Below are 15689 nucleotides of genomic sequence, written 5' to 3'. Positions count from 1 at the left end.
CAAGAAAAAAGGTCTTAATTTTCAGTAGGGTCAGTACAACACTTGCGAACTATTGTTTTCTAGCAATCTCACAGGTAAAGGTAATTTTAAAGTCTTATGTCTACTGCTAGGGAGTTGTTTAACTAACTTGACTACCAATGAAGGTCTTTCACAGTTGGTATTGTGTCTTGAACAAACCTGGAATTTATACATGGTACATGTATATAAACGAAGATGTGGTATGATTGTCAATGAGACAACTGTCCACAAGAGACCAAAATGACACAGACATTAACAACTATAGGTCACTGTATGGCCTTCAACAATGAGCAAAGCCCATACCCCGCATAGTCAGCTACAAAAGGCCCCTATAAGACAATGTAAAACATTCAAACGAGAAAACTTACGGCCTTATTTATATTTAAAAATGAACGAAAAACAAATATGTAACACATAAACAAACGACAACCACTGAATTACAGGCTCCTGACTTGGGAGAGGCACATACAAAAATAAATGTGGCGGGGTTAAACATGTTAGCAGGATCCCAACCTTCCCCCTAACCAGGGACAGTGGTACAACATAAGAACAAACTATAAAAATCAGTTGAAAAAGGCTTAACCCATCAGATGGACAAAAATACAAGTGGACATGGCGGGGTACTTATACCTTGTTTGTAAGCTGGGACTCATACTTCATCTATTTGTTCCAGCCCTTTTAAGGAATAAGTTTGTTATAAGTGAAAAATTGTCCAAACTGAAATCTCAGTATCTCTACGAATAAAGTGAATTTACTTTTTGGCTTAATCACCATAAGGGTCGAACATGATGTCAAATGCAAGTAAAAGCCTTATACTAATTTCTTTATAAAAAAAAATTTGGCAATTTCACATGATATTTTTAGTAAGTATTTATAATATACCGAGCAAAATCAAATTTTATTTTTATATACTAGCTTAAAATTGTTGCAATTATGTCATGTTATTTAGTAAATTGTATTAGAAATTCCGGTGTCCAATTTTTAAAATGATGTTTATGCAAAAAATGACAACATTTTAAATTTTCATCATCATAATCAAGGCTCTTACCATTTTTCTGTAAATCATTAGAATTCATTATACATGCAGTCTCAGCATCCTTTTGATAGTTTAGGGGATTTTATATGGTCAGATACTTCCGCTCATTACTTAATTGTATCCAAAGATTCATACCAGTTAAACATACTTACAAATCTTTAATATATATAGAGCATTTTTTTTCCCTGAGAGCAGTCCTCTACTTTTTTAAATGTTGCTGTTTGCTTAAAAAATAAGCCAGCATTTTTATTAAATGTAAACAAGTTTCATTGTTCCAATCAATCAATTCTAAATATGTTGTTTGTATTTAAAAACTTAATTTGTTCCGCCCACAATTCTATATATACTTATATAAGCTATAAAAAACATACAAAGGCTAAAAATAAAATCAATAAGAAATCAGCATATTGTGCTGACATTGGGAGTTATGCATTAATGACATGTGCATATTGTGTGTATGTGTGCAGTTTTAATGTATTGGAATTTCTTTGTTGTACAATGGACAATGACCGCAGTACAAGCTTTTTCAGCATTATTAAAACAAAGGATAGCAGTAGATTAAACAAGAGGTGGTGCACGAGGTATTTAATCAGAAAATTTATACAAAACATTTCCTTTGTCCTGGGACATTGATTTATATTTTTATTTTTTATGTTGATTTAGCATTTGTTGCATTCTTAAATGTTATGTTGTAAACTTCAAAATAGAAAGTGCATTTTGTAATTTCTTTGTTTCTTTTCAGTAGACTGATTTTCATTTGTTTGAAAAATGGATGGTTTAATTGTGTATCCAGAAATTAAAGAATGGTGGAATTTGAAAAAATGAAGAAACTGTTGAAGTAAGAAATATTCTGATCATATAGCTGAGACTTACTAATCTTTTTAATGTCCTCTTAAAGTTATAGTATTGAAAATGAGAAGGGTTGAAATCTCAAAAAGTTTTAACACTGCCATATGTTTATTAGCCTGTATCCAGTATGAAATCTCTTCAGTTAAAATAATATGTCAATGGATTAGTTAAATTCACTATCCCTGTCCATGCATGAGAATGTCAGTGATATGCAAATGCATGGTCCATTAATGCAAAAAAAATATTTTAAAAATTATTATTTAAAGAAGACTTTTAATGTGGTTTTTAACTTGATAGTTCAAAATGTCAACACCCTGCATGAAGACACATATACCTGGTACCCCATCCAGTCGCATTTCTTTCACCCTGAGCTGCCCAATCTTTCCTATTTCAGCTATATACAGTAGTCTTGCATTGTAATGGAGAAATTTAGATGAATAGATAACTGTCAAATTACATTCAGTCATAAATGATGTATTATTGAGTACCAGGGAGCCACAGTTCCCCAGGCCACCTACAGTTATCCATTAAGCCTGTCAACTCTGAGGTCATGAGTTCCAAAGCTGCTGGTGACATGGTGTGCTTCACTTGTGTCTCAATTGACTTTGACTTGAGATTGCCAGTTTTACTGCTGAATGTCTTTGATTCACTGTCAGAAAGCCAACTTACTCCACAACAAACAAAAAATGTCTTCCATGATATATAGATGTAAACATCTTTGCTAGCCAAGGGTTACGATCCACTCCCGCTCTCTGAGATATTGTGAGATATGGCGGATTGAGATAAAATTTTGGAGACACAGGGTAAGGATTTTTATTGGTTGCAGTCGAAACTCGCTGCATCAAATCAAAAAGAGCGCCTTTAACATGTTTACGTGTAAATGTAGAAAGTGTTTGTAAACAATTGCCACATGTTTATTGTGCAACAAATCTTTACATCCCTAAACATACGACTATATTTAGTGACAACTTGAATTTTTTTAATCATTTTATAGAAGTTCCTGTGTATGTTTCATGCACAAATGTATGAATGTTGAGATATATTTTCGTTTCCGGCTTTACCAAGTGTGTAGAGTCTAGACACTACTGTGTTTTTACCTCCAAATTAAAGATTTCAAGTGCTTCCATTGGTCAAGAATAATGTATTCGGAATGGACGTGACTTAAATCTTCCAGGAGATGGCGCAACATTGTTTTCACGTATGTTGGCTCAATCGGCCAAGTGTGAATAGAGCGGGAGTGGATCGTAATCCTTGGCTAGCGAAGATGAGATGTAAGAAGATGTGGTATGAGTGCCAATGAAATAACTCTCCATCCAAGTCACAAACTATTAAAGTAATCCATTATATGTCGAGGTACAGTCCTCAACACGGAGCCTTGGCTTACATTGAACAGCAAGCTAAAAAGGGTTTTAAAATTGACAAGTGTTTAAGGGATAACCAACGGTCTAATCTGTATAAAAAATGAAAAGCAAGAAAAACTAACAACCACTGAACATCATGTTCCTGTCTTAGGACAGGTGCAAACAATACAGCAGGTTTAAATATTTTGATATGGAATAGATGTAGATATTGCTACATCGAGAAGCTAGAATACTGGGGCAGCTTCGTCACCCTGTTATAATAAGGTTATATGAAACTCTAAAGGTTAGTGGTCAATTCTGTGATTTATTCTTAGTTCATAAATCAAACTTTTTTCAAATTGTAATTGAAAGAAGACAAAGAAGGTCTCAAAGAGTATACCGGTAATCATTTTCTTCCTTAGTTAAAGAAACTTGTAGAGGGAAGAAGATTGTATAAATCCAATTAATAATTTCCTGATTTTGTTTTACAGTTTACTTAATAATCACAGGATATTATCCAGTATTCCTTTAGAGATTCAAAAGGAGGGATAGATGGATCATGTTATCTATTGTGAGGAGAGTTCAACAAACACTTTCTATTGACAGGTAAATATGTATAAAGATTTTGGAACTGTCAAGGCTGATAAACAGCCAAGACTTAAGGGCCATGATGACAGAATGGTCTATGGTAAATATAGTAATGGTTACTTTATCTTTTCATCACTACAATAAGGACTAGAAAGACAGTTGAGTGTTTATAGAAATGAGACCTGGACTCAATATATTTATTGTTGTGGGCCAGTGGTCTACTCGAGGTCACTAGGTTTCTGTTTCAGTTTTAATAAATGTAAAGAATAAAGCATCAAACACACTAGACTTAAAGTAAACTCAAACACTTCATACAGTAATAGGGGCATTGGTGTTTTATATCTTTTAAAAAAAGAAATGTTTTCTCTTGTAAAACTCCTTAATGCAAAATGAATATTGAGCAAGTCAGGCCAAAACTATACCTTTTCCTTAAGAGAATAAATAAGTACAATTGACAGCTTTTTTCCTTTGTTTGGTTGTTTATACCTAGCCCATTGGCGGATCCAAGGGGGAGGGGGGGGGGGGGGGGGGGTGTCCGGGGGCATTTAAATTTGGACATATAGTTGGAACCCCCCTTGTCCTGGGTTGGGAAACACCCCTTTTTAAAATGGCTGGATCCACCCCTGTAGCCTGGTCTAAGACAGAAAGCAAGAATACCCACTCCTATTGCCAGTTATTTCTACAGCAAACTAACCTAGAAACAACCATAACCTTTACATGTAGAAATAACCAAGTAGAAACTAAATTGAAATGTTATATTTACTAAGATAGCTGTGAAATATCATTTGAAAATATAAGCACATTTACACCTTTGATACACGTTCCTCCATATAAAGTGAGAATATATAAAGTTTAATTTATATGTGTTAAAATTGTATAAAAAAGATGATTTGTAATTCTAAAGGTTGAAATCTGTCTACAAATTAACAGTTTTCTTAATAAAAAATATGATTGACTGAATGTTGCTTTCTAAATGTCCAGTAAAGAGAAATAAGGTTAATGGGAAAACTGTCCAAAAAAAAATCACACCTGTTTAAAAAGAAAATTGTAATAAGATTTTTTTTACTTTTGATTTTATGTTTTAGAACTGTTAGCCTTAATTAAAGTTTTGTGTTATAATTGTTTATTTAACACATGCTTATTTGGTTTACTGGCACAATATATATTTGAATTGAACTTTCCCAATTGATATCTTGATTTCCGCTAAAGGAAAACTCATATAACCAATCAAGCAAATTGAGTTTTTGTTTTCCCCATCTTTCCATTAATGTAGTAACGATTTCTTACTCCTGATAGCGTTATGTATTCTAGTTATCATATAAAATCAAATTATTCAAACAATTATAGAGCAAATAGTGTATAAAGACAAATGCACTATGAATAATTAACATTAACAAGCAAAAAAACACAGAAATGTAATGCTTGATAGATCACTTAGAATATTTGATATTACTTACAAAAAATAAGATTTTGATGAAACTGTATAAATAATAAATGAAAAATATGTACAATAGTCAAATATGGAGACAGAAAGCAAGCCATGTCATCTGATCTTTGGAGATGTAACACAATAAGAGGGGTTGAACAGGGATAAGAGAACCTGAGAATGAGGGTTTGAAACTGAGAGAAGAAGGGGGAATGTGGGGGGAGGGATATACTGGTATAGTTTCTTTGACCATTTTTGTCTAGGAGTAGGGATAGGTGAAAGTTGGAATCAAGGAGCCCCCTCCTTCCCTCATCTGATGAAGCAATAAATTGTGTGTGCTTCTTTTACATTGGTATTGTGTAAGTTATGTTATACAATTGCACTCCATTTTAAAGACATGTGCACCATTAAAATACAAAAAAAGTACAAATAATTGTCCATGACAGAAAGTTTGAGATGGGTGTGAAGACAAGGTCTAATGAAAGTTGATGTGATTCATAGCTCTACCAGATCCATCTTCATTAAAAATCATCAAATTTTGTTTTCATCCTGTCGTTATAAGATGTATACTAATTCATCATTACATCCTTAGGCAAGGACAACCATCATGGGGACAAATTTCTTACGACACGATTTATACAGACAAATTTTAATACTGGCTGTATCATTTATCATCAGTATAATAAGTGTTTCCCGCCAAAACAGGAAACATTTATTTAGACACCTGATAGGCCCCTAGTTGTCGTCATCTATTATTTTGGTCAACTGATCTTGAAATGTTTAAAAAAAATTGTCAGTTTTTATTTCAAGGTTAAGTGGCCTACTTGAATGTTGTGAGGTTATATACTCAAAAGAGATGTTTTTTATCAAGGGATGGTCAATTTTTTTGACATACCTACTTAAAAAATACCAAGAATCATTAGAATTATACAAGTGTTAGTTATTTACATTTTTAATAATACATGATAAAAAGATGACTCAAAATACTATTTAAGTGAGCTTTAGGTAAAAAAAAAAAGAAAGAGATTTAGACCTAATGAAGAGTCATGTTTGTTCTAGTAAAATAACAATTGAAAATGTTAGGCTTCTAAAATTTAATTTAAATGACTGCATTTATTTTGCATAGTTTCAAATTTTCTGCAAATATTCTCAGGTTGAAGAATTTTACAATGAAGTTGTGGTCACATCACTTGAAACTTTGTACACTAATAAAAGTAAGAAGATGTGGTATGATTGCCATTGCGACAACACTCCAGTAGAGGCCAAATGACCTAATAGTTAAGAAAAATATATGTCACTGTATGAACTTCAAAAATTTGAATTTCATACCTCAGAGTAAACACATATTCCCAAAGTTTCCATATGTCAATTGTCCTTGACCTCAGTTTCATGGTTCAGTGATTGCTTGAAAAAAGATTGTTACCATGAGCGAAAAGTAGGTAAAATTTTTATGGTGTAATAATCTTAAGTTTGCATGACTGTGACTTTTACCTAATTTTCATGGGTTAATTTGGTAATTTATTTTAGTTTTCATGGTTTTGTCTGTTTTGTATACTTTTAGCAATAGATCAACTATTTTTAGTGTATTCTTTTATTTTAAGATGTATTTGTCTGTCTGTTTTCGACTTGGATATCTGACCAGGACTAATTTTAAAGACCATTAAATTGATAATGTTAAATTTATGTGATTCTTTTAGTAAAACTTTATTTTTAAAATAAACATCAACATAAAATAAATCCCGAATAGTTGAGCATGCCTGACATTTCAGTGGGTGCACTCTTTTTTGATAAGTTTTAACCAAGTTAACAAAAAGTAAAAACACAAAAATACCGAACTCCGAGGAAAATTCAAAAAGGAAAATCAAAAATCTGACTAAAATTGACCAAATTTTGTTCAAAGACTTCTTCAGCAATTGCATTGAAACCACAGCAAATTTTAATTTGGGTCTTCACCTATAAAGTAAGGATAGGGTATTATAAGGACTTAAAAGGTTCACATTCAGAGGATGCATCTTATATATTTATTTCTATCATTTGTTTGTTTTTGCAACATAGTCCCAAGGTCCCCTCTTTACATGGTATGGCTATTTGCTTTCAATAACAGGTCATCAAAGAGTAACCCTCAGCAATTTTGATGACACAGAATGTTGGTTCTACAGTCATGCATGTGATGATGACAGTTGGTCATCTGTGACGGAATCTCACATAGCAAGAAGTCTATACGGCCAAGAGGAATTGATTCCTTTTTGTATTGTTTTTAAAACTATTAGATACAAGGAAAAAAATGAATATAATACATATAAATCATTTATAATGTGTTATAGGTTTTTAAGCTTGAAAAGTGAATCTTTGCTATGCAGACTAGATGATGCCCAGAAACAATACAACTATTCCAACACTTGAAACTTGAAAGACTCGTAGACATTAATTTAACTGTCGTCTGCCAAGTGCACAAATTACATTAAAATAGAAGTGTAAATCATTTTATTGATCAGTAATAAATAAATCTTTTTAAAAAGATTGATAGAAAAATAAATGTTACAAAAAAAATAAGTGATTGATGAAATTTTAGGTAAAACTTTTGTATGATAAAGATCAAAGAAATTACATATATATATCTTAACAGCAGACCGACAGAAAAAAATCCTCATTCTTGGAGACCTCTTTATTTTTCACCTGCAGATCCGGTTGCTTACACAATTATGTCAAGTTCTTTTTGTTTTTCATGAACTAATTGAACTATCAATTTAAGCCACAAAATATTTATTTTTAAAATTTCATCATAAGCCACAAATAAAACTTCTTTTATTGGTTACGATACACCATCAACACTAACATATTGTTACCTATGGTAGTGTTTACATTGTATTTACTTTGGTGTTTAGGCAGATGGGGCTTTATAGTATAAATTCCATCTTTTGTAGATTTAAACTATAATTGTGAATACATAGACAGATGTCCCCTATCTACGTGATCTTCTGATGACTTAACTGAAATAAAAAACTTTTCAAATAATTGTTTGAACTATTACATCTCATCTTGTGCCATTAATTTACCGTGGATCAATTTTTCTTTGATCATTCAGGAAGATATTTGGGTACTTATTATAACGAATCAGGATCGTCACAGCAGATGATTACCGATTTTGTCAATGTCTTTTCAGAAAAAGCTCGTAAACATGAATACAATCGTGAATGTTGCTTCAGTTTCACATAAAAAATCAATCGTTTATTTTTCATTTGGTAAACTGATATTGGAAATGTAGAGATAATTAGTAATTTCCATAATATTATCATTCGTCTTCTTCAAAACTGTGTATCCAGCGCTTCAGCGATATCACGGCTTAACAAGATGAGTCATTTTTATCAGAAAACATTAGGATATTTTTTTTAATTTGAAAGTTAATAATAATCCTTTTTTATAAGATGAGTGTAACACAATCACTCCAAATGGAAAGGGGAGGAAATTGGCTTGTGACATGAACAATGGTTACTATGGTGACATGATAATCAGAAGAATAATTTCTGCAATTAAAGGCATCGTCTTGAATTTCAGCAGTAATCTGCCTAAGGTTTCCTTCACTTTCCACAGCTGTGCACTAATTAGGACTGACTGATGCCATTAATGTTTCGAGATTCTCATAATGATTTATATACCGAACATGGATTTAAAAAAAAATGATTTAATTGTTTGGTCCAATCAAAGTTATTAAGTCATGTTATTAGTCTAGGAACAAATTCAGAATTAACTTTGTATTTTATTTTTCCATGGAAGAATGGAAAAATTTTCTTCTTTCAAATTTTGGACTGTTTGAATTGTGGACCTAAAATATTTAATGTTTCAAACTTTTAATACTGGGTTTAAGGCATACTGTTTTCTTGATTGTCACTGTTCTTTCACTTGCTTGTAAAATGAATAAATCTGTACTCATTTGTAAAGTATGTTATGTACATTATATTGCATTCGAATTAACTGAATCTAATTTATAAAATATTTTTAAAGCTTTGAAAATCCCAGGTAACCGTCCTTGTTTTGAGCAGATGGGAAATAGGAAAAAAATGTTAATGTCCCACTGGGAGCAGATAACATCATTTTATAAGAAGAGATTTAATGAGTGAAATGTATTATTGTTTATTTCCCAGAGTGTCCCAAGAGATCCCTGGAAAATCCATTGCAATCCATCACTGTCGGGGCATGTTTCAATACAAAAACATGCCTTATCAGAGCCACACAGCACAGAACACCATAAGGCCATATTATTAGATGTGAAAATGTTTTCTTGTAATTATTTTAATTAATCATTTAAGGGTCAGAGAGGCAGACATTTGGTTGATCATGTGGCAAAACTCCCAAATGAGTTTAATGTGTGCTGGTAGTGTTTGCATATTTGATTGGTCAGTTTAAATATTGCGGAAAAAATATTCTATAGTTATTAAAAATTACTTTCATAGGAATTAGCAGTCACTAGCCTTAAATTTTTAAAACAATTTAAATTCTATGTTGTAATTGTTATGAGGTTAAATTTTAAGCATATGATCTGAACTCAAGTTTTCTTTAAGATAAACTGCATGTTCTTGGTGAGTCAGCTGGGCAAAGTCGTTTACTAAATATAAATAAAAATCAACACTTTATCTAAGTAAATATGGACATAGTTAAAGAATGCAAAAACTATTGTTCACCCCCTGTATGACAAAATCTTCCATCTGGTTTGAAATTACTTAGAAACTGCAATTTTCAGAGGCATTTTAGAATGCAATAGAGTTGATATTTAATTTGATTTCAAAGGGTCACTAGATTTTTTTGTTGCAAATTGAAAATTAGGTATGAATGAAATTGTAATTTATAGCTATTGGTGTCAAGGTATTGATTTATTAGATAGATAAATAATGTATACATGGTCAAAGTCAGAGACATCAATCTAGAATGACCTTCACCTTTATTTCAAGTCCTGCTGGGCTAATTATCATTAATTTGACAAATTATTGATGTAGGCAGAAGAATTATGGATTGATTGGTGTGATAATCCAGGTTTTGTGACAGGTGAGAGGGGAGGATATGGAAGATGACAAGTACTTTTGACAACTAGGTCTGAAACTGCATGTATAATTAATCCCATTAGCTACTCTAAGGACCTATAACCAAGGCCACAAGTGGAGTATATTGGTTATGACAGGTAGGGATGGAAAAGCACACATCCATTAGTGGTTTCCAGGATCTATACATGTATGATTATGCTGTAATGAAAATTAGGGATGACATCTTGAAATGACATGGACAAAAGCAGCATGTGTGAATCCCATTGCCTGTCAAAACTTACATTTGTCATAGTTTATAGAAAGTAATTTGAGTGAACTTTATATAACTGCTGTGGTGATTTTTTTCAGTAAACTTTTACAGCCAAAATTAAGCAGTGACCTTTACAACTTTGTTTTTCTTTGTCGGCCAAGATGCAGCCGATACATTTGATTGACTGACTTTAAACAGTTGTTTACAAAAGGTTATTAGCTGTTCAAAAATTAAGGTCACTAGTAAGACATTAGTCTCTTGGTATATTTCTATATCTGCCCATTTCTGTCACTTACTGGTATGGAAATTAAGAGGAGGGAATTGGATAATCCTCATATTTCAAATAAGGTTTTATTTTGCTAAAAAGAAATAACTACATCAATCTATGACAGAAAACAAGTTTATTTTCAGACTTTTTACTTCAGACATTGTAATATCTTTTTCAACTGCATCATAAAGGAATTATAAATTTTCTTATTATATGGTTGATCATTACATGTAGATCTCAAAATCTACAGCTTCCAATCCTGTCTCTTCAAAATTGTACTAACTCTCATAAATCTTTCATATCAGTTCAATTTTTATAGTCTCCCTTGGTTTATAGATTTGTTTAAAATATATATTGCAAAGTTCACCAAATCTGTGTAAAGCATTATTTTCTAGTTAAGATTTGTCCATCATAATGATTGAATGTAAATTATCTGAACTTTTTATTACTTGTCATATCAGGAGACCGAAAGTAGATCAAAAAGTCACAATTCAGTTTTGATATTTTTCTTTGATTGATAACAAACTACTTATATGTTGGGTTGGTTTTTTTTCCCTATTTTATTTCAATATATTTATTTAAGCAAGGATTTATAAAATAACCAAACAAATCCTTGATTTAAGCAAGTTTTTTTTTATTTTTCAACTTGAAAACATTCAAAAAATTGTAAGCTACTTGAAGTTTTGACAATTTGTCCAATTTTTCAAGGATTGTTGCAACCATCTAATGTTGCATAAAACGTTTACAAGACTTATTGATAGTGAGGACAGAACAACTCTCAGATGTCTTGAAAACAGTAGGAAAGGGTTGCCAGGTGATACAACAATTTTGATGTGGAAATGTGGTATGGTAATAAAATCCAGTGACATATGGATAGAGAAAAACAGGAAATGAGGAAAGAATGTGAATTTTTTATTTCCTCTGAACATATTTTTGTTATAAACATGTGATAAGATGACTTCAGTCATTCAAGTACCCTTGAATACAATTTTCATAGGGGAAAAAAAACTTCAAAACTATCTAAAAAGATTAATGATATGATGTACGTGGCTTCCGTTTCTATGTATGTATGCGATCAGACTTTCATCAGAAGTGTAATGAAAAAATGAACATATGTAACCACATCAAGGTTTTAATATGTCTGGAAGATGAAATAGTTGGTTTTGAAGGTTAATGATTTCTATAATGGTTACATAAGATGTGTATTTGTTGTTTAAAATATAGGGAAACTTCCAAAAAAGTCCAAAAATGTATTACTTGTATATTTAGGTTGACCTCAAAACCACCTGGTCTTCCTAGCATGTTATGATTGCAGACCCTCTGGTCATTTGTTCTACTTTTAACCTCCGTTAATATTAATTTATGAATATATAATTGACACTTTATGGATTTATTTGATTGATTAATTAATTATTGACAGTTTCATAATGGTATATTGGTCCATTTTTTTGGCATTGAAGAGTTGTGTATTACATAAAGGTGTAGACTGCTGATTTGCAAAATTTGACAGAGTTGTATATTTCAGTTAAGTTACCTGGCACATGAATGACAGGCACTTGTGCCATCCCTGCTATATGTAATAAACATGTTAATTAGGACAAGAGATTTTAATTGGAATCTGGTGAATTTTAATGAATGTGTGATATTTATATTGTATTGAATGATTGGTTGACTATAAACTTTGGCACTTTTATATTTAGATAATTAAGAAATCATGCTGTTTCTTGCTGAGGAAAAGGATTTCAGATTTGATATATAACAGCCTAGAAAGAGATTACAGAATAAAGTACTGAAACAATATTAAGAATCATCATGTATTGCTTAAAAGGTTTTCTACCATTAATTAGGCAGATAATTCTCTCTTTTGGTCTTTAGACCCTGTTTACACTTGCAAAATAGTGAACCATTCTTTATTTAAATTGATTTTAAAGAGACCAGTCCACAGCACAGACAAAATTATATAAGCTGGTCAGCATTGTATACTGCCTATTGCCTGTTTCATAAATAAAACTTATTATATAACTGGTACCATATCAAAAGATTGGCAAGTTTACCATACTTTACCGCTCATTTTAAAATCCTTCTCTTTTACCCCACTGTCTTAACAATTTTTTAAGACCTTCCTCATTCTATTCCACTCACTTATTCTGTTATAATTTGATCTCTGGTTTCAAAGAGCAACAAAAAGTTAATTATTTCTTAATCATCTGGTAATATGATTTTTTACCTAACCCTATCATTATAAAAGCATTGACCCATTGACTTATATATAGTTTGAGCTGAGATTACTATAACTATGTGCTATAATAATCTCACGTTTGAGTCTCTTTTTAAATTCTTTTTATCTGTATACACATCAAATTTGAAGACTTCACAGAGGAAATCGATTAGATTTTAATTCAATGTATTAATTTTTAGCGTGATTGAATAATTTGTTATAATCAGAGTCTAATGATCTACACGTCTATATGCCAGGCAAATAGATTGTCATTACACTTAGGTGCCAAATGTCATAATTGTAAGGAGCAGTCTTGACCTTCGTATGTGATGTCATTTACACACTTATCGTTAATTGCATTTCCTTATTTACCTGAAATGTCAATCAAATCTGTGAACAGGTATTGTTGACATTAGTTAGAAAATTTGCTAGTTTAACCAATAGCCTTTTGACTAACCTGTAAGGATAGGTGACACTTTCGTGATCATGTCATACACTTATGTGTGAAATAATTGGCAAAGATCAATTAACAACATGATGTAAGAAAGTGCAGACACTGTTATATATGTTTAATCGTAGACTACTATGATACTATCATTTGATCCAAGGTTAAATGTTCGAATCAACAGAAAACTAAATTTCATTTTATTTTTAATTTTGGGATGAGAAAAATTGAAATAAGATTATTTAATTTGTATTTGACAATCTATGGTTATAAATAAGATTATTTTTTCTTATAAAATTTATGACATATAAGTACTGGTAATATTTGATTGACATAACAACTGTATATTTAATCTAAAGGCATTGCTGTTGAAAATTGAAAAACTTAATAAAATGACATAGCAAAAATCCAATCATTATATAAATTGTATTCACAATAATTTGATTTTTGAAAGTGCATGGATTATATGTAAAACCTTTCCATCATTGTTTATGATTCAATGTGTTGGGTTGGAGACAGGCTGATTTAGCCAACTTAATAAATTATTAATATAACAATAACAAATCCTGCTAAGTTGATCTCCTTCTCATTTCAGTTTGGAAATTTTATAAATCAAGTAAATTCTTGCTTCAGCACAAATCAATTTATGTTCTATTGAGTAAACTGTTTTTGAATGATGTTTATGAAGTTCCGGAGTAACCTTGGAATAGGATAATGGAGTAATAAAAGTACAAGATGCTGTCGTCTGCTAATGCATGCACTAATCATAAATATCAAATATCCGTACATTAATTAGGAGAAAATTTCAAAAGAAATTATTAAGTGTAAAATCTTAGAATAAGTTTTGATGAAAATACGTGTCTAAGTAGAGAATGACTTTCACAACACTAAAATTGTTGAAGTAGCTCATTGTGGAAGTGTTTTGCATTCTATAGAAGCAATTGGTTATGATTTCTATCAATTTTTATTGGGTCTCTGTAGATACAATTAATGTTGTTTCCTGATGGTGTTAAGGGGTGAAGGAAAGGTCAGTGATAGCTTCTTTAAGGATAAATGACTATAACAATATTGGTTGTTAGTCAGTATTGAAGACTTAGATGAACACTTTCAAGAATAAAAAGGTCAACTCTTTTTCTTATCCTTTCAATATCCTAAAGTTTTACAATTGCTAGTTTTGGATTTAGTCCTATTGAATTGAAAAACAGCATAATGATTTTGTTTTAGTAGAAAACTAAAAGGTCACAACCTTTTTGACATGGGAAAAGTTGCACATTTTCTGCCTGACAATTCTTGTTTCCTCCACTTGTCATCTGTAATTACTTTGTGTCCTGTTAATTGGAGACATTTCAGAGGCCAATATTTCACCAAAGAGAGATCATTGAATGAATGAATGAGGCAGGAAATTGTTTGATTGTGCTTCCTGTGAAGTTTTATAGTGGTCAGCAATGATTTTGATCATTTGAACTTACTGACCAACAGAGGTGGTCTGATAGATGACTGCCATGATGACCCTGTAAATCAATTTGTGTTGGACTAGGTGATGACCATGGCTAGCAGCTGTCAGATTTATTACTGGTCAGATCTTGTTATCATGCCCAATAGCAAGGAATGCTATATAAGTCTTCCAGGAATTTTTATATACTTTATCTAGAATATTGTTTTGTTGTCCTGACCTTTTATCATTGCTCATTATTGGGATGGTGAAATTTCTACATGTACATCCAAAACATTTTGGCAATTTGTTAGTATGATTTTCCCAAAGTTCACAAATTTGTTGCATGTATATATACACATTTTAATTTTGTGCTTTCTCAATAATAAAGGTCAGATGAGAGTGTTGTGCTTACTGAAAGGTTGATTATTGGTGCATGAAGCCAGCGAACACAGAGAGACACACAGCCTTGAAAAAAACTAACTATCTACTCTAATACTAGCAATAATTATACCAAATAGTTGTTCAAAACTATTAGTAACTCTTCTATTTGCTACTTGGCACTATTTCCAAATGACGCTGTAGTACACTCTCAGTGCACGTGGTGTGCAATAATATATATTTGTATTATAATCAACTTTCATTTTTATAACAACTCTATACAATGTCAAAATGTCAAAATGCATATACATGTACTTTTATAACAACTCTATACAATGTCAAAATGCATATATACATGGTATTTTTTGTTGTTGATGAGACAGATAATCCATCTATATTAAA

At 31.4% G+C, this 15689-nt stretch overlaps 1 protein-coding gene across 6 annotated transcripts in view; it reads left to right on the top strand.

The window, feature by feature from the left end:
* The window catches only part of LOC134681036 (uncharacterized), a 127077-nt gene that overhangs the window by 67444 nt on the left and 43944 nt on the right, over positions 1 to 15689 (top strand). For 5 of the 6 annotated variants that reach the window (XM_063540451.1, XM_063540414.1, XM_063540434.1 and 2 more), the window contains 2 exons: positions 1797 to 1892; positions 3850 to 3931. In XM_063540451.1, the coding sequence (XP_063396521.1) occupies positions 3856 to 3931 (76 nt within the window). In that variant the 5' untranslated portion in view covers positions 1797 to 1892; positions 3850 to 3855. The remainder of the gene's footprint in view (positions 1 to 1796; positions 1893 to 3849; positions 3932 to 15689) is intronic. The other variant, XM_063540424.1, reaches the window with a different exon arrangement.

This window comes from Mytilus trossulus, chromosome 1 (genome assembly GCF_036588685.1).
Source record: "Mytilus trossulus isolate FHL-02 chromosome 1, PNRI_Mtr1.1.1.hap1, whole genome shotgun sequence".
Classification (NCBI taxonomy): Eukaryota; Metazoa; Mollusca; class Bivalvia; order Mytilida; family Mytilidae; genus Mytilus; species Mytilus trossulus.
Note: the sequence above shows the minus strand (reverse complement) of the source record. Positions and strands in the feature narration are given on the sequence as shown.